This window comes from Haliaeetus leucocephalus, unplaced genomic scaffold (genome assembly GCF_000737465.1).
Source record: "Haliaeetus leucocephalus isolate CR32 unplaced genomic scaffold, Haliaeetus_leucocephalus-4.0 Scaffold406, whole genome shotgun sequence".
NCBI lineage: Eukaryota > Metazoa > Chordata > Aves > Accipitriformes > Accipitridae > Haliaeetus > Haliaeetus leucocephalus.
Genome location: NW_010972842.1, coordinates 6,174,800 through 6,195,202, shown reverse-complemented (window position 1 = coordinate 6,195,202; position 20,403 = coordinate 6,174,800). Strand labels below are relative to the sequence as shown.

Below are 20,403 nucleotides of genomic sequence, written 5' to 3'. Positions count from 1 at the left end.
ACGGAACAGGAGAGATTAGTGTGAAGCTCTGGGCTACATGAGTTTATTGCTCCCACCTGATTGCACCCAAGATCGTAAACAGTAAGCTATTCCCAATATCAAACACTTGCCATTTTTATCTTTCAATCTACCTTGAAAGGCACAGACACACTGTTTCTTTCTCCTTTCTCCACCTCAGTATTGCTTTTCAGCAAGTTAATTTGTATTTGGGCTGGGTAAAATTCAATGTGAAATCAAAATATGCTTTTCTAGACACAAAATTAATCATGAAAACTCACTACAGTCCTGGGCTAGAAATGATAACTTCACACCTCTGGGAAGCAGATATTATCAGGTTACACCTGCCAGGACGTCTAATGTGTGAGCTTTTTCAGGAGAGACAATGACTTAGACCAGCAGCTTCTCTAAATTTTCTAGAGATTTTTATAGCAAAACAGTTGTTTTTCTGTTCAGACAGATCATTTTACTCTCACTGCATAGCTTCTACTATATAGCTGTTAATGTTACTATTACATATGAAGCAGGTATCATTAGAAAGATATTTTGTTAATGAGGAAAGAAGCACTGAACGCAGAAAAAAATTTGAAAAACATTATCAAAGTCGCTTCTTGATTTTGGAAAAAAATTGAATCGTTTCCTCTTGAAGTGCTGCCATTATAACTCCTATGAATGCAGCCTGTGCTCACAAGTACCCAAAGTTGGTGAGAATAAAATTAAAAATTTCAGTTAAAGATTGGATTGAAAGCCTCCAGTGAGCTCAAGACGAATACAATAATTAAAAAGCTTCACAAATAACCCTTCCACAACTCACATGCAATGCATTTGCAAGCTGCATTAATGCAGATTGCAGAGATTCTCAAGCAAAGTCTAGGGTTTGTCTGCCTGTGTTTCAGTGTGTAAAAAGAAAAACTAAGGCAATAATAAGGAAATGCTTTAAAGTCAATGTGAGAGTCTGACTCAAAAAAAAAAGCCAGGGAGAAATTTCATTCTGGTCAGGTTATCAGAACATAAAACGCATTCAGCTGAACAAGAATGACCTTTATATTCTCAGTGTGACTGAACTATGCAGTATACTCGCATAGAAAGATGCAAAATGAGATGCTTTTTACCTTCTGTCAGCATCACCCTACCAAAGAGCTGCACGGTCCAGGGCACGTGTGATGGAGCGGTGCCAGTGACCAGGGAAGGGCCGGGGAAGCAAACAGGCAGGGACCTGCTTTTGCAGGAGAGAATCCGGATCTCAGTCAACTCAGAAGATAAACATTGCCAGGAAATAGTACGGATCAAGACGATACTGATTTCTGCGGCGTATCTTTTGATCCTCCCCGACCCCCAAGAATAAAAGCAAGAGATACCGGCAGCATGGATGGTAGCCCTGCTCTAAACTCTTTGCTGGGGACAAGCAGGAGCAAACCGGAGACTCCTTTAGTTCACTTACGTAGGACTGAGTAAGGTGGGTGTCCTAGCTCCAGTTCACTGTTCTGGGCTCACCTGCAGAACAAGAGACAAACTGGACTCTGAAACTCTAGTAAAATCCGTTTTTCTGCATTGCTCCTTTTTGTGTCCCACTGAAAGAAAAATATGGAGTAAACTGTGCTACAAAAGTAAATCCTTGCCTTCATGGCTTTCTGTAGCTGGATGCAATCCCACATGGTCCACACAGTCCTATGAAGCTCATTAATTTTCTATCAGTAAAGCCATCTACAACAGCAATCCCAAGGTACATACACACATAAGAGAAAAAGGGGAAGAAAAAGCAAAGAAACCACCTCATGCTTCTGAAAAGATTATTCCCAACCAACCCCAAATAATGAAGAACAGAAGGGAAAAAAGAGGATGGGGGCATTCCTACAAAAAGTACCTGTGTCACAGTGCCTCTGTTGTCTGTTCTCCTGGCCTGGGCACCTCACACAACATGCCTTGTGCTGGGCTGAGTCTAAAGGCACCGGGTAATCTTTAAAAGTCATCTTCAGGACACAAAACTCATGAAAAATCCTTCCCTCTCTTACCCTCAGCTATTCAGGTTTCTCATGATACTCAGCTGTGAATACACCCTAGTAGCTGACAAGGCTTCTAGACGTTTGTTTGCCTGTTCGTAAGTGATTCTATAATCAATTAAACACACTTTTTTAAAGCATTTTTCTTCAACTAGGCTGAATAAATGCTAAAGTTGTCCTGACTGAAATCAAAGGTTTTCTACAAAATAAGAGTTAAAAGCACAAGACAGCTGTTCCTATTTTTATTTGGCAATACATGCTCCTAAAATGTTTTATTATAGTATTCCCCAGGCAGATTGACATAAACAAAATTAAGTAAGTTTATTCCATTTTCCTACAGTAAGCGAACAGTAAACTAAACGGCTAAGAGCCAAAGTCAACATCTTCTACTGTAACAAGTATGTTGCAATACTGGTTTCTCACAGATCTTTGTTTGGATTAAAACTGAGGACATGGTATCCTATTAAATGCCCAACCATTATAATGAGTTTGAACACATTATTGAATGTTGTAATAATGTATTAGCCTACAAAACTGACTGCAAGATTTTGGTAGCTTTCATGTACTGTATCTTGATTCTGAGATATTACAGAGATGGACATCCTTCTAATATGCTAGATGAATACAAAATAGACCATGGCCTGAAAGATTCGACTGTTTATGTATGTGCTCAGCTGTGGTCAGAGAAAAAAATTCCTCTTTTACTACTGTAAATGCAGCATTGTTTCATAAGCAGAAATTGTTAAAAACAAAAAGCTCTAAGTTGAAGAGGTAAATTCTGCTACAAATGTCCCAAGTTGCTTTCTAAACAAAGCCATCTTTATGCATGCACTGTTCTCCATTTGTCCATTCGTAATACTTTTATCTCACAAAAAAACTACCTGAAATTTTCACACTTATTAAGCCTTGAGCTTACCTTTTTTAAATAAAAATGTTCAAATGTTCCTCAAAGTTTGGTTTTCTCTTCAATATACATAAATGAATGTATACTGATATTGAAGGGGTTTTTTTTTCCATGCCTCAGAAACACCTTACCTTGCAAAAAGCTATGACAAACAGTACCACAAGGCAGTTAAAATACTTCACCTTTGTACACTGCTTTCATCAGTGGCAGCCAAAGCTCTTTGGGCAGAAGAAAAAATATGCCTAGATTGATTCTACAGCTGCAGGAACCACAGCAGAGGCAGGTAACACAGCTAAGTCCACCATCCGCCTTGCAGGGAAACATAGCTCCTCTGCTCCTGCCTTAGAGAAACATCCCAGCCTCGGGGCTGCCAAGTCTCCCTGCGCTGTGCCTGGAGCCCACGCTTGGAGGTGATGGGACGTGCTGGCCCCTGCGCAGGGACCTACCACCTCTATAGCCCCCTCACGCTCTCTTTTCAGGCCTTTTACCGATTTACCACTTACCAGCTTGGTCCCTTCCTCTTCACATGACTCAGCACGGATGGGGCTTCCTCCGGCTGGGAAAGGTGAACCTTAATCAGGGAGCACTGCGGTTCTCAGCTTTTGCAGTCTAAGGTGAAATGCAGCCTAATGTCACAAAACCTAACAGTCAAGGTCTCAGCTACTGACCTCGCTAGAAATGTGATGTCCTGCCAAAGTACGTCATGTGCTAGGGCAATGGGAACCTAGGATCTCCAGTTTCCCACCAGTCAGAAGACCGACATTAGTAGCCAGATGTCTTTCCAGCAGGCTTCTTGTGCAGCCTCTTACCTGACTTCGGTGGTCTCAAGGGCCCGGTCTGAACAAGAAACCACAAGTGAGCAAATGCAGGTGAAATGTATAGCACTCTGCCTTCCTGGAATGCCACACAGCCTTTACAGATTGCTTGCTATTTCTCAAAGAAAAAGGAACAGAAATGCAAATGTTCGTAAGAATGCACATGCATCTTTTAATACAAAAACAAGAACAGGAAGATGGACTTTTGCTGCTGCAAGGAAAGGTCTGACATTTTCTTTTCTTAATGGATTACCCGAAGGCAACCGAGAGCAGGGTGGTAATGGTCAGTGCCATCTGCTGTACCAAACACTGCAGCGGATTCATAAAGGCACCACATCTCCCTCTTTGCTTTACATTAATGTCACTACTATTACCTAGATGCAATACTTCAAGCTGCTCTTGTGAAAAAGCTGTAAAATGGAGATAATGTGGGAAGACTTAAAGCTATGCCAGAACTACAGTGGGTAGGCAGGCTTAATTCTGTATTTTTCTGCATCTGTCAACTGCAATTATACAGACTTAACATATAATTTTAATTATAGACTTTACTCTTACTGATGTTATTACTTCAGGTTTAGACAACTGTGCTGATGCAGTTAAAAGGAAACCTGTAAAAATAGGTATTGATTTCCTATAATGTTTTAGAACATTTTTTAGTAGGGAAGCAACTGAAAACCCTGCATTAGCAATAGAAAATGCTAACGTGTTTGTTCTTGAGGTGTAGATTTTTTAATTCTATGTGACTGTATCCCAGGTTATAAAATGAATGTGAAAAAAATTTTCTCTCTTTAGATGTCCTCACTGCATAACAAAAGAAAAGTTGGTTAGAGGGCACGTAAGTATTAACTGTATTTTTTCACCCTTTATCCTTTAAGAATTTTTAGCATTTTTTAAGAAACCTGATTTTTTTAACTGCCAGACCTATGAAAGTAATTTCATGATCCTCCTCCTTTTTTTAATTTTAGAGCTACAATGTTTCATCATCTTATATGTAGTGCCTACAGAAACTAGATTTTCCTTCTTTGAGTTCACTGGAATCCAAATTACACAGTAACAGCAGCATTTATATCCCGTATAACGCTGATGCTGAACTCTGAAGGGCAGTGCTGTAATCTCTGTTTTTCAATACCAGTTTAGCAATACTCTGCAACAACTTGTCAAAATAATTCTTTTTTTTCTATACTGTTTGTTCTTTTCTCCTGAAACTGCACTGAAACTGATCCACAAGCTTATTTTTAACAGTAAATAGAGTTGCTTACAATCTATCTACCACACAGCCTTTTAAAATAAACATTTATAAAGCATTTTTGAGTCAGAAAACAAAGCAGATTCTGTCATCATCCATCTAGGAGCATCTACAGGTTTACAAATGGCTATTCGAGTAAGTGGTCCAAAATGCAGTATTGTGGCACAATAAATTGCAAACCTGATGGTAACATAAACATATAAAAATGTAAACATAGTTGAGTAAGTTTATATGTAAGTAGTTTAATATGCTTAAATAATAGCAAATACGCCTAATAAACCTTTAGCCTGATTTGAATGAGCAAAGCCCCTTTCTAGCAAACGCATGAAGTGGAGGTTGACAGAAAACAGCCACCTACAACTAACCCCAGTGCTGAACTGGAACTCAAAAGAGATTTAGATTTGACCATGAGCTTTGCCAGAGATGTTCTATGGGACTAAGGCAAGCAATGCTGTCTCTAGGACTCAGTGCAGGGAATGTAAGGGTCGCTACTAAGCACGCATGCTGAGCCATCAAAGACTGGCAGAGAGCAAGAGAGAAAAGAGATTTACATTTCCTCCAGGCAAAAAAATAGTCCCTTGGTCAGTCAAATACAGGAGAGAGCAGGTGTTCTAACAAAAAGAATTTGTGTCTCAAAGGCAGTGAAACAATGCTCATTTTAATTAAAAAAATGAGCTAGACTCTCTCTCGGTCAAGAACAGAATACCCTATTTTTTGTTTAGACCCCTTCAGCAGAAAAGCGCTCCCATGCAGGAGGTTCCCTCTCTCTAGTTCTTCTCAGAGGCATAAAGTAGGCAGAAAAAAGAAACCCTGACCAGAGACAGCTTTCTGATTTAATCTCAGTATGTACAGATAAAGCATGGGGTTTGTTTTATTTCTTGTCTTCGATAAATATTTGCAGCTCTGCTGCCTGTTTTGGACACTGTGACTACACGTCCCAGTGCACAAGCAGGAACCCCAGGGGCTACAGAGCGTGTTTGCGTTTCCAGTGCACAAGACAAGTGGACAACTGATGTTGTGGGACCAAGAAGAAGTATATCCCAGTGACAAGCAAGACGGCTCTCTAGCCTACAATGAAATATGGGGGTACGCACTTAGACCTGAGCGTTTTCAGACTTGGTGAAAACTGTTGTTTCATGAGCTATATACTTCTCAGCTAGCATCTGTATATGCATCCGGACAGACACTAAAAAGGGATACAATCAAGTTAATCAAGTCTTATGTCAGTATTAGCGTATGCTGCAAGCTGCATAGATCTTACACAGGAAAGCCGATGATTATTCTAGCAGACTCAAAACAGCCTCAGGATTAGGCAGTCGTACTTCTAACAAGTGACTGTGTAGCACTTGCCATATTTTGCAGAACATTGTGCCCACTGTCACAGAAGCAGTTGACAAAACCCCAAATCCATCAATTGTGCCCCATGTTCCCAGATGTCTTACCACCCCTTTGCCCTCCTACCATGGATGGAGGATGCAAAAATACTAGCTATTTCAACAAATCTAGTTCATAATGGCACAACCAAAACAAGTGATACAGAATGAGCTTTAAAACGCTTGCAAGACCTATTTCAACTTCGTGCTGAAGTTTCCAGATGCTGAAAAATTTCTTCAGGAAAAAAAAGGTCAAGTTCCCTACTTTGATAACATAGGATTATGTTTACAGAATTAAAAAGCAGAACTTATAGTTATATCTTCTTTTAATCACCTGCAAATAGGACTTTTTGTATTTGACAATTTTTCACACAGTTTTCAGAGGAACTCCATGAAAATCGAAGTATGAATATCTGTTTCATACAGATAGCTTCCACTTATGCACAAATCTCCTGCAATGACATAATATTAAGCACTGCTCATTAATCCTAATTTGCCTTTCTAGAAATAGCATATCATTCATTCGTATTACGTACATTATGTAATGGTGTCCAAAAAGGATTATTTACTACATACAAATTGAAAGAGTAGAAATCCGCAACATCAGCTAAACTACCATATTCACTGTATTTAGGAGTAACTTTGGAAAAACTGAATTTGAAATCATTTGACACTATGTTATTTGCAAAAGTAACCATGGCAAATACTATACTGAGAAATATATCTTTACTAGAAATACACTGGATGGAGAAACTGTGTTAACAATCAGTGAAACTTCAGACAAAATAAGAGTTCTGTAGCAAATTTCCATTGGAGCTAAAACAGGTATATAATGAACCCAAATTTTCATTACTAAAAAAAGCCAAAGGGTGGGTAGGTTCCACAGTAGAACACATAAAAATACTACTTCATGGTAAGTGCATAAAAAGCTAGTAAGCTACTAGGTTGGCGGGGGGGGGGGGGAATATTGTAATTGAAAAATGTTTTAATTTTTCCAAATATATGCTTTCTCCGCTCAGGTTTTGGTTTTCCTTTGTTTTTAAATGAATTATTAATTTAATCATAAAAATACTGTTCAGAAGTATTCATTACTATTCTTTGTCTAGCATATTTACGTCTCCTTATTTAGAGAAAATAACTGTTTAACTAGCTGACATATTCATTCAATACCACTAGAAGGTGCTCCTCTGTTGAAAGATAATTATTTCTGTCTGAATTGCTTCTCAAAGCTAATTTTCCCCTGATAACTGTGGTTCTGGCCAGTTGTTTACACAGACTGTAATTGCAACAACCGCCCCTGTTATACAACAGCAGGACCTCATATGCCATAACCATTACCACAGCATGAGAAGAACAGATCTGTTATCACTCATTTTCTTGATAAATCTGAATTCCAGCTGAGCAGGAGTCCAGTCAGTTTTGCTGGAAGGTGAGGCATGGAAACTGTGGTGGAGCTGATGCATTGTAAAGAGCCATAGTTTCTGTAAGGTTAGGACTCACAGAATCGTTTAGGTTGGAAAAGAGGCAGAATGCATCCCTAGAGAGACATTTGCACACTTGTCTGAAGTTTGAAGGCAGAAGGAGAGTCCAACGTAAAAAAAAAGCTATAAGACAACCATATGAACATAAGCATATGATCGACACCAATTCCACACCAACAGGATCAGGACATCAACTGCATCTGGAAATCTAAGGATCAATAATTCATATTTCATACACAACCTTATATGAGCCTCAACCAAGTTAAGATTTAGTCGGATACCCAGAAAGGCATTCTGATAACCTCTGGGAACACACAGACTGCCTCTGTGAGCTCTTTGCATGTACAATAAAAACCTTAACTGAGAGCTGAAATAATTGCAGTTTTTCTAATAAAAAACTCCAGCCTGCACAATGTCTAAAGAGTTTTAAGTTTTGTGTCATCTGGGATTAGGTAAGATTTTGGTGAGAAATGGGAAAGAAAAGGGGAACTGAGGATGGACTGATCCGCTAAGGCGAGATTCTGACTCTTTTAGCTGTAAACTTTGGACAAAGTCTGAAAGTGACCACTAAGGAATGCGATGTCTGGGCATAATCTGAGAGCCTCCATCAGCTCTTTAAGCTCAGACAACAGTCACTAGAAAGGACATTTTCACTGAGAGAGGGTAAAGGAAGAAAGTCACCACGTAGTTCAAACAGTTTAAACCATTAAAAACTAAGGTCAGCCCCCAGGGAGAAGCTTCCTGCTGGTAAGGAGACATGCACGTGGCCTTTCCCAAATTTCAGTATCACAAGGGAAGCAAGCACAGTGTAATCCTCCACTGGAGACTTTCTTGAGGCTGTTGCAAGAGACAAGCTAACTAAGCCTAGATGCCACTCAAACAGAGTTTGATTGACCAGACAGGTCTGAATGATCAAAATTGAAATAATCAAAGGAGAAAGGTGCTGGTGAACTGATGGGGATGAAAGCCTTTTCTACCCACCTCTGTATGTTAATATGGCAAAAGGCTGTTCCTTGGGAAGTCTGATGCTACTACAGAAAAGCATTCCACCTCTAAAGGTGCATCTGTCCAACTTTTAGATGGATGATAACTTACATAGTTCAGGGTCTAAGAGAAAAAGAAATAATAAAAACATGTCAGTGATGCATCTTTCAGGTCCAGAATGCTTTATGTGCAGCAGGACAGTGCACAGCATCTTAACCTGCGAACAGCCAAAAAAGAGCTCTCCATCTTGAGATACTAGTGTCTTAACAAGGAACAGAGACAGAAAACAGTGCATGGCACTTGTTTCCTTGAGGTTATGGAGCACTTTCTCAGTTTTGCCTCTGAGCATTTCCAGCTCTTTCAGAGGAAGATCCTTTCCCTCTCAGAGTAAGGAATTCAAACCTCTTCAACAGAGTGAAAAATGTCTTCGCTCATTTTGAAGTTGCATTTATTTTAGGAATATCTTGTTAGACTACATTCAATACATCTTATATGTATCGAAAAATAACCATAAATTTTGTCTTGAGGCATTTACAATGGTCACAAAAGATCTGCTGAGACTCCTTGAGAGGTCTAGTTATAAAGTAGTTCAATTTCAAACAATATGAATTATTCAGTCACAAAATGAAAAGTGCCTTTCATAGTGCCAAAGACACCTGAGTGACACTGACATACTTAGGAATACACATGCTCTTCCTTCTCGGAGGAAGTGGTCTTTGAAGGACTTCACATTTCCATAATACATCACACCAAGAAAATGGCTAGAACGGGCTTAACTTGCTTCCCTCAACAAGACAAAATAGTGTAAGATGGCTTTAGGGCATATCTTTTGAAGGATAAGGTTTGTGACTATAAAAATGAAAAAGCGGAACTGAATATATACTTACGTTGACTATACCTCAATGTAAGTAACATGCAAATTCCTACTCTCAGTTTTGGTCTTCTAACGTAATTGTATCAGGTGTCAACCTGATTTCCAGGGCACTACCCACAGGAGAAGATGAGTGAAGAACCTGTACTCTGCAGCAAATGGGGTAACTGTTCCAGGGGAAAAGTCTTCTCTGGAGTAGCTGATCTATGGGGAGGAACTTGTACAGCATCAGTGGAAACAGAAGAACTAAAAATTTTTGACTTACCACCAGAGGACACAATACCAAATGAGAGTTTTGCAGCAAATGTATGACAATACCGTACCATTTGGGATGATAAGGATTTCGGCTCTCTAGAGTTCATGTTGGTAGAGTGCTGAGGGTAAGACTTTTTCAGGTACGTTGTGGGCTAATGCTGGTCAGGCAGCAGCGCTGCCCTTTTGACTCTGAAGAGACTATTTGTTCTGGTATGTGCCACTACCATGGCAACCAGAAACACAGTCTCAAGAGAAGTTTGCTTTTTCATCTGCAGCCTAAGAGATGGAAATCTGTAGATATCCCCAAAAGAGTAGTACTCCTGTTTTACTCTTTGAATTTAGATAGGTTACACAGAAATGACCTCTAATTCAGATAAAAATTGCTCCACCTTTGGCTGCCACAGAGAGGAGGCGCATGGGATATAAGCATGGCCCCAAACCACTTCAAAGTAATCTAAAACTGGTATGTGTCAAGAAGAACATCAAGCAGAGCGGAAGGCATGGAGAAAACTACTTGCAAAGACTTTACATTTTCATTTGCTATATGAAAGTGATACAAAATCGAATGCTGTGCTAAGCCCTGAATTCCCCAGGTCAGGAACTCCACAGAAGCCCCACATAAAATACTAGTTTTCACCTTCTCCTTCGCTTTCTATACCTCCAGCACATTACAGTGTCAAGAGTGAATTAAGATCCATATTTTTTGTCACTTAGTCTATGACCACAGATTAGCAAGAAAGCTAGGATATTTGCGTGGTTTTGTTCATTAAAGCTGGGATGTCTCAATTTTTAGACCTTGTTCCCTTTTTCTCAAGTAAACTAAAATTAACTATTGTTGCTGCTGTCACTCTCTAAGAACATTTTCCTCAATCCTGCCTCATCTCTTTATGCCCTGCCTGCCATAATTCTCCTTCTCATATTTGTTTAGTATGTTTGACTTTGGCTGAATCTTGTACAGATTTAGTTTCTTCTCCGCTTTAGTATTAAATGGAAGTGTGCTTCTTAGTAGACACACACTGCATCAGTGCCCCAGAAATAGAAAACATTATTTAGCATGTGCCTAAGTGAGCCTACAAAGCCCTAAGCAGATGTCCACTTTAAAGATCATATCCCAGTGTTGCAGATGAAAGATGAATTCAAGGCTCTTTAAAAGACAGGAAGACCTCAGCAGAAGAATCTGCTTCTTTTCAACCAACACTTTGTTTTTAAACATTTTATTTTTTCTGGACTTCAGGCAAATGGCCAAAACCATAAAATTTCTCAATATCTTAACAGACGTAGGAGGATGAAGGAGTCAGTAAATTTGGGGGTTTATGAGTACATGTGAAAATTTGAGAAGGATTTGCTTCTTAGTAACAGGTAGGCAGAAACAAAGACTACTGCTAACTACCACCTTTATTATTTGTCTTCAGAATGACTGTCAAAGACATCTAAGAATAGACATATTTTTGTCTGAATTCTGAACAAATTGCTGGCAGCTGGGAAGCTATTCTGGGAGTTATCAGTATAGTCTTTCCTATTCCTATACCTTTATCTCATCATCCACAGTGGGCTACTGTCGGATACTGACCCAGAAGTTTGTAATACTTTAATGTCTTATAAATCATAACAATAAATAGCTGATAATCACATCTAAATCAGGTACTTTGCTATAACTTATTCAATGGTCAATTTGAATATGCCAAAGATACTCATTTTTTTATCGTTCCAGCTGATTGATAGATCTGCATCTATCAATACAGATAAGGTGATGTGCAAAACATGAAAACATGGTTGTAGCTTGTAATTTTTAACTCATGTCTTACGAAATTATTTTTCTGCCTCTTTATTTGGATATATAATCTAAGAAATCTTAAATTCCTGCTTTGCTGAGCTTAATGGAGGACACCACTTTAAACACATTAAATGTTTTTGGGTATTTATATCGAGCAGGAGAACACTCAGTGTTTTTCTCATTACCCTTGTCATCATTAAAATACCCTCATAACCATCGTTAAATTACCATCAGCATTTTTCCTTGAAAATTTCAAAAGAAGAGTCTTGCTCCCAAATACCTATGTAGTCACCTGCTCCTAGACTGTGCTGCAGAGATTGGGCTGCTGCATAACTGCACAGGGAAAGTCAGTTTTAATGAGGCCTTCATAATGGCACCAAAAAATCGTAACATGCATGTTAAAGCATTCCTAAAAGGTAGGTATGTGATACATGGTGGAATTGAGCTGTGCTTAGGACTAAAATACAGCTGTCTCTGGAGTGAAACACGCTAGATGGGTAAGAACATCTCACCAAAGGAAATTATAATGATTTATCTGAACCAAGCTTTGAGAAAATTTGGATGAAAAGTCTTTTGTTTGTAAAAGCTTCACATGATCATTGATTCTGACAATGAGTTACGCAACAGCTCCTGTTCACGTTTCAGTTCACCTTGCCCTGAGGATCTGCTGCTATCTCTACCCAGACACCCAGTCTGGCCTTGGGAGACACCTTTCCCACCTGGAGGCACCAGGGAGAGTGGGAATCCTCAAAGCGGAAAAGTTTCTGCTATTGCTGCCATCCCCTGGCAGGGGCTACAGAGTGGGGAACGGGGTACTGCCACTTCTGACAAAAAGAGAGAAAGAAGAAAGCAGAAAACTCTGTTTTCCAGCATCTGAAATGAGGTCATGTGCAGCGTCTGTCTCGGGAATCACATTTAGAAATATTTTGTTACTGCCCTACCAGCCTCGTAGGGAACAATTACTGATCCCTTCTCCTCAAGTGTCACTCTGGTTTACTTAGTAAGTACATCTGCAATTTTTTTTTTACTTTTGCCATATGCAAGATATCTATTAGAAATGTATAAACCACACTTACTATTTGCTAAATAGTTCTTAAATCCTGAGAATGTATTCAAAGGTTTTTAAAGCCCAGAATGTTGGGTGGGGTTTTTTCATTTTAGAATTTTTCAAAAAAAAAGAAATACATAACTTTATAAGGCAGACGCACAGGCTGACTTGGAGTCCCAGCAGAATCACACAAAGAGAAACGTTGTCTGGTATGTGAAGGACCTTCGTGCCACTCTGACAGCATAAGGGGACCTTTGAAAGGACACAGCATGACCAAGGAGATCACATTCTCCTTGGGGCTCTCCATCAGGCACATGGCGAGGTGATGTTCCACACTAACATCCCCTCTATCTCCTTGCTGTATGGAACAAGGATAGAAGAAATTTGCCCCTGCACTAGGTTGCACCTGCACTATGCCCATCAGGCTGCTTCTGCTAGGAATAACCTCACTTCTATTTCTGGAAATAGGGGAATGGAGACATATTATTCCTGTAAGTGGCAGGCATCATTCCAAACTCACTCCCAGTCTCAAATGGAAAGAAAAATCTGAAAGTCACGTCAAAAAGATCAAAACACAGAGTTGACACATTGATATGAAGTAGCAATGAACTTATTTTTAGTTTTCAGTCACTGGATGCTAAATATTCTCTAGAGCCTTCCCATTACAGATAATCTGACACATGTAGCTCTTCTCGCAGTCTCATGCCGCTGCTTGGGGAATGGGATATGCACCTCCAGTAGAATCAAAGCTTTCACTGAAGAGAGAATAATCTTTTTGTAGCTACTGCCTGTACCTCTCCAATTAAACTCTATAATTTACTACCCAGAGGTAATATGGTATGAGACTGATTTCACAGCTAATGCTAAGAGCAGACGACAGCAGGCTTCTCGTTGAGCCTGAAGAGAGGAAGCAGTAAGATGTTATGGTTTTTCTAAAAACAAACAAGTAAAAGAAGAAATTAGGAGGTTACTTGCATGCTTTTCATTTATATTTGAAAGGTCACTTGTGGTCTCCTCATGAATGATGTAAAGTTTATTTTAAACTAACATCTTAATTACTGGCAAGGTGCCAGAGCTGGAATCTGATGAGCCTGCACTCATGCAGTGGCTGGCTGCGAGCCTCTCCCTTTTTATGTTTTTTGTTGAGGATTCTGGCTCTCAGAAATGCTTGCTCACAGTCATTTGTGCGTTATTATTAGCAAACTGTTAGATTGGCCCCTTGGCACACACTTTGTAGGACCAAAATAATTTTATTGTATTGCTTCAATATTTTACTGGAAACAAAAGAGGTGAATTGACTGTGAAGCAATCACAGTAGACCTTGAATGCCTTCAACAGCATTAACTTGATCATTGTTACTGAAATTCATACTGAACAGGCTCTTGAAGACAGCATTTTTTTACCAGCTATCACAGTAGTTGCTTTCTATTAGGCTGAAGTCATCAATGGAAAAGAAAAAGCAGGAACAAAGTTGCTGGGTATTAAAGTGACAGATCTTATTGTAATGTAAGATACAAAGCTGACAACAGAGAAGAATATGCTCTATCAGTCAGGTTAGAATTTTATGCAAGTATTGCCATACACCCATCACTTGTTCCTACAGATGGTGGCACAACTGTTCATATAACTACTATCAAACAGGAATGGGAAACTATCTGGCTGAAAAACCACCATGCAAAAATCTTATCACATCTCTTTTTTTTTTTTTTTTTGGCAAAACAGATCACATTTGGTTCATTAGCTATTGCACAAGCACCACTATGAAAAGTGATTCGCCCCAGCAATACTAGCAGCAATACCACAGCCCAGATTTTACACTAACATGACCCCTAATAGATCAGGATACTAATTAATTACATATGTACTATTGTATGAATTTATCCTGTCTGTTAGCTGCCTAACAGATTCACTTTTCTTAGGCAGTGCACTATCATCCTGACTAAATCCCATTCTGCCTAATTTCCTCTTGCAATCTGCATACATTCATTGCCTCGGTTGATAAACACTTTAACTTTCAGCATAAAAGCAGACACTGAAGAGTCTGCTTATAATAGGTTTGCAGTATCTTTTAGCGCCTTCCAGATAAGATGTTTGACAAAAAGAGTAATGCTTTCAGACAACAGGTCCTCAGTGGGCGTTTTGTTTGAAACTGTCTATCATCGAATTGCTCCCAGCATGGCACTACTGTCCATTAAAAAATTTGCAACATTAGTGTGTACCCACAGCTCGGTGCAATTCCTATAATGACTGCTTTATTTATTCACTCCATGTCTATGAAGCTCAGATTATCATTTAATTCTAAACAAACTGCATACCATGAACAATTGCAAGAGAGCAACCCATTAAATTCAACATTTATTCAACAGCTCTAATTTGGCTGCGGTATTATGATGATTCCCCTGTTTTAAGAAATAGCTTTAGTTCTATCTATCTTGTTTTCCATAATTTTTTATAACACATTAAATATTTAGTTTCCATCTACATCATTTAAAAAGGAACTTAAAAATATAAATCCAGGCGAACTCATTGGCAGTTGCATAAAATCCAGTCTCTGTAATCACAGGCTTTTACTCAGATTTTAATACGTCTTTATAATCACTTAGAATCAGAAAAATGGGCAGGTAGACACATGCACATTTTGTAGTAAGTATGTTTTTAAAAACTGATGTATCTAATATGCAGCATAAGCTAAGGATTATTACACATGGAAAACAGTCAAAGCGAAGATGCTGGATGGAAAAAATTAAGGTATTATTTTTCCAAGTATACTGTCCACTTACCCATACTGCTAAAAGTCTATTCAAATGAAAGATGATTTTAAATTTACATCATAGATCATATTTATACATTGATGCAAAATGCTTAGCCTGAACTTTGGACCCAAAAACCTCCCACTGAATTCAAAATTTGAGCCTGAGGTTGGAGTACAGAACTGCAACTGTGCATATGCCGAGAAAGTGCCGATTAAAACATACACTTTCTACACACTAAACACAGTGTTACTTTCCAGACAGTGCCCCAGAGCAATATGAAAAATGTGGAAGAGCTTATTCAGGAATTTCTTTTAAGTCGGGATTTAAGATTTGAATGCATTTTCTGAATGCATAGTGTCATCAAATAGGGTCAGTTTGTAAGCTCTTTCTGCTTTTAATAAAGCAGAAAAAAAAAATCAAGAAATCTCTAAGTGCAAAGAAGTTACCACTTCTCCCTGCCTCAGGTAACTCTCTCGTGCAGAAGAAAAAATAACAGGGGTATATATCTTGATTTTTTATTTCCCCAAACTTCCAGTGTTCATCTATGACCTTTCATTTTCCATTGTAAAATAAAAAGCATGGCAGAACACAATACCTAACCAAATAGAAGATATGCTTAATGATGAATCAAAAGAATATAGTGGATAACAGCCAAAAGACAATTTTAAAATTCCATTTGTTCTGACTATATGCCATAAAGATATAAAGAATGTACTTGATAAAGGCTGTTTTCCCTGGAAATATTTATCACGGGAGATGTTTATCAAATGAAGTAAGTTATTTCTTGACCGAAGAGCAAGAAATGTAACTGTTTTCTAATCTTGTTTTAAGTCATGAGCAGTGCCTTGAAGGAGTCCCTGAAGAGGTTACTGTTCAAAGGTTGCAATGAATATTATCAACAGAAAACATCCCACCATGTCCTCTAGTTGAGATCTCTACTTGTCAGCAATATAATTTACCTACTCCCTTACCTCCCTGTACTCAGAGAGATGAAGCCTAACGTTGCCAGGACCCTTCTCCTTCCACTTTTAGAAACACAACATGCTTGAGCTTATTTCTATTATTTTTACAGTTCATGACAGTCATGGCTATCAGACAGCAGCTGTCACAGATGGTAAACTGTACTACGACATAGTTCTAGCTACGCTATTTTTCCAGTTCATATGCAAACTCAGCAGCAAGAAATACAGAAGACAAGGGACAAAAGAGCAGGAAGGGCATAGAGAAAGAAAATCCTTTCCACTCATCTTCATTTAAAGTGAGATGTGCAGACTAATCCTTCTCAATTTCAATTTGCAGCCTACACTGTGAGCCAAGATCTGACAGGGGAAGATTGACTGGTGCTATTTGGTTTCCTGACTGCAGGAAGTTATACACAGGCCACAAGAAACAACCAGTCACAATTTCCTCTACAAACAGAATTTAGCAGAGAAAAAATAAACAAATGAACAAGGATTAAAAACCAGAATGGTTCCAAGTAATTATAGATTTTAAAAAAGGGGATCAAATAGGAAAAAAAAAAATTGCAGCAGCTACTTAAAAAGATAAACTAGGGAAATTAAAAAAAAATGATAGGGTGAATTCATGACGTGCTTGATGCCAAAAGATCCAGAGAGCATACTCAGGGAGGATCTCAACAAAAGGAGGGCTTTCTAGGCAGCGAAGATGTTAAAATAGTGGCAAATAACTAGCAAGAAAGATTTCAGCATGGGCTGTACAAATCTTCCGGAGACCCAGAGATACACTCAAGCTGTAAACGCACACCATCATCTCATCGATGCGATCCCTATCCTCGCTAGCTAGTTTACAGCTACCACGGCCACATCAATCAGCAATACAGTCAGCTCTTCAGTCGCACAGACTGCCATCTGCTCACAGCGGATCACAAGCAACACCATATTTCCACCGACACACTGTGTGGGTGCACTCCCACAGCACTCGAGCCAACACAAGGCAGGGCTGCCGTGGCCCCCGACTATCTTGGCTGCGCAGTCCTTGGCCGTCGCATCAGCACTGGCACTCAAGCGATCGCGCCGGTTCAAGGAGCTGCTGGAGATGACAGCAGAAGCAACTGGTTTTGCGTGGGATCACCTGCCGGAGCTGGCTCGCTGCTCCATCGCGTTAACAGCAGCGCTGGCTCGAGGGAGGCACCAAAACCAAAACGGTGGGGCTGGGGTTAGGAGGGTGGGACTGTGGCAGATCTGCATTAGCTCAAGCGAAACTCAATGCGCATCAACCAGCCTCAAATCAGATTGTGCCTACACCCGTATCGGTCACCCAGACCATAATCGTAAATATCCATAAGCCAGCGCTGTCATCAGGGGTAGGAATCTCTCGCCTGTTAATTTCCTCCCAACGCTGATCCCATCTTTGTGCTGCCACAAACATCGGTATGATCAGAGATATGATCCTCGCAGAAATAAAAGATGGGTAGTGCTAATGGGGCTAGGTTCCCTATCCTGTTTCACTGAGCAACCGCACAAAAGCACGAAGCAGCAGGCACTGAAGGCCGGGCAGACCTTCTCCTTTTGGCAGTAATGCTGATTCAAGCCACTTCAAAATTTATTTTAAGCTACATGCTATTTACGATATACACTTACAAATCCAGAAGGAATTATCATAATAACCTACCTAGACAGGAGATAGAGAATTACTCTGTAGTCAGACTAGAACGTATTCCCCAAAAGAAAAATTCACGTGGCTTGATGAAGCCACATCCTGTGACAACTTGTTCCACTGATTGTCTAGCCTTTCAGTTGGAAAAAAAAAAAAAAAGCGCTGGCTATTTGCCACTTCCAAGCACTGGACCTTGCAATACATTTGCTGGACTGAAGGTTCTGTCCTTCAAGTCAAATTTGAGCAAGTCACCTTCTAATCTTCCCTTTATCCTCTCAATCCTCTCACTATAGGGCTTATTTTCCCATTTTATCATCAGTTTCATTACTTTTCCCTAATCTTCTCCAATTTAACAGAATCATTCCTCAACTGTGGAAGCCAGAACTGAAAACATTATTGTGACAGTGCTTGTTCCAGAGCCCAGAAATTAAGGTAAAATGTCCTCTTTATGGGGACATTTTACATTTACCACTACATTATGGTAAGTTGTCCACCAAATAGCCATCAAGATGCTCAACTATTTTTCAGAATAAGCACTTCAAGAGAAGTCTGTATTAACAGGAGTCTCTTAATGTGGCTTTGCTTGTTCCTTCCTTGACATAATAGCTTTACGTTTGATTTATTGAAATGATAGCGGCTCTCTCTCTATCTTAATAGAACAAGACAGACTAAGGAAATGGCGTATCACTCATGTGCTTCGAGGTATTCCAGTAACCATCCATCCTGCAGTCCTAGCAGTATAAGAATATAGGACTAGTCCATCTAGACCTGCAACGACACACCTAGAATCAGATGTTTCAAAGAACAGCGCAGCTGGTGGGAGTGAAGTAATCTTTTCCATGATTTCTATTTACCTCTAAAACTTAGAGACAGCCTTGAGCCCTCAGACACAACATTTTCTACATTCACTATGTGACTCAGTTAAGACAATGACAGGTATTTGTGTATCTCTATATATTTACATCTAAGTTCTCAGTCTCAGAATTTAATCCAGGGTCATTCCATTCCTTTCAGTCAGTCCATGTGAATTAAGTTCCTCAGTTTAGTCACACCTTGTGTACGAAAGCATTGACTGCCATGGTTTTTTCCATTTCCTACCTTCCCATTTCACTGACTCGCTCTTGTACCAAGAGACAGAGAGGTCCTGCTTCTCTCGAATTCCTGTTTTCGCGTGGGAGTTCTTCAGCACGGCTCTGCTAATACTAACAACAGCCTCTGCTTCCAGTGACATGACTTTTGACAAGACATGTAGCGTCACTGCCCCAAAGAACAATGTTTTTTCTGCAGATTGCCAAGACGATTATATAATAAGATTTAAAAATTGGTCTGAAGATGCAAAGGAGTATTTTTATACTATTGAAAATCACTGACCTCTCAATGCTTTCAAAACATGTCAGCTTTCACTATTTTTAGCCTTTTTTGACTGAAATAATTGTGAATTATGGTCACATAAGTAGGCATGGCATTAACTTCCACAATGATGTAAGCTTTGATGTACTGAGTTCTATATGACTCTAAACAGTTGAAACGATTAACAGCAAAGCTTACAAAATTGCAATGAGTAGAAAGCTAAAAGGAGAAGTCAGAAAGCCATTATCAGGAAGTCAGTATGTGCATCATGTAACTTACCAAACAGGCGCTGATGGAAGAGAAATTTCCCAGCTATCAGTCCTGTGAGAATGGCAAGCAGCCACAGAAGCACCTTCAGAAATTTCCAGCCTCCTCCTTCAGGGTATTTATTTGTTACAAAGGAGAAACAATTACCAACAACAATAACATTGGCTTCTGTCTGACTGTGAGATACTGGGTCCTCAGCAAATATTAAGAAGTTAAAGAAGATCACTAAGTAAGCCACAACTAAGCGAGACCATGGGTGCTGGAAGTAGTAGCGGAAGTCTTTATCCATCCTCAGATACTGCAGAACTGTTCTTTGCCTGTATGTGAAGATACAAATGCACAATGTTATATATATATCTCCAGAATTCTTGGAGCTGAGGAGATACCTGCACATTACAAAAATCAAATCACTGTAACCCTGTCATTAGTCATTTTTAACGCTTCAGACTTGACTAGCAGTGAAAGTTTCAATTAAAAGATACTGTTAGATCCAGGTAGAGAAAAACTGAAATGTCTGCCCATTCCAATGTAAAAACAACAAATAAACTTATATAGATTATAGCACAGGATTTTTAGTCTCAAACATTTCTGTGTTCTCTCTTTCAAAGAACAGCTCCGTAGTGGGGCGGGAAAATACAGCATGTAGGAACATGACAGGTTACGTGAAAC

At 39.4% G+C, this 20,403-nt stretch overlaps 1 protein-coding gene across 1 annotated transcript in view; it reads right to left on the bottom strand.

The window, feature by feature from the left end:
* TMEM117 (transmembrane protein 117) overlaps window positions 1-20,043 on the bottom strand; it is a 218,319-nt gene extending 198,276 nt beyond the window's left edge. The window contains exon 1 of the mRNA XM_010574072.1: window positions 19,747-20,043. Within this exon, the coding sequence (XP_010572374.1) occupies window positions 19,747-20,023 (277 nt within the window). The 5' untranslated portion in view covers window positions 20,024-20,043. The remainder of the gene's footprint in view (window positions 1-19,746) is intronic.
* Between the last annotated feature and the right edge of the window lie 360 nt (window positions 20,044-20,403).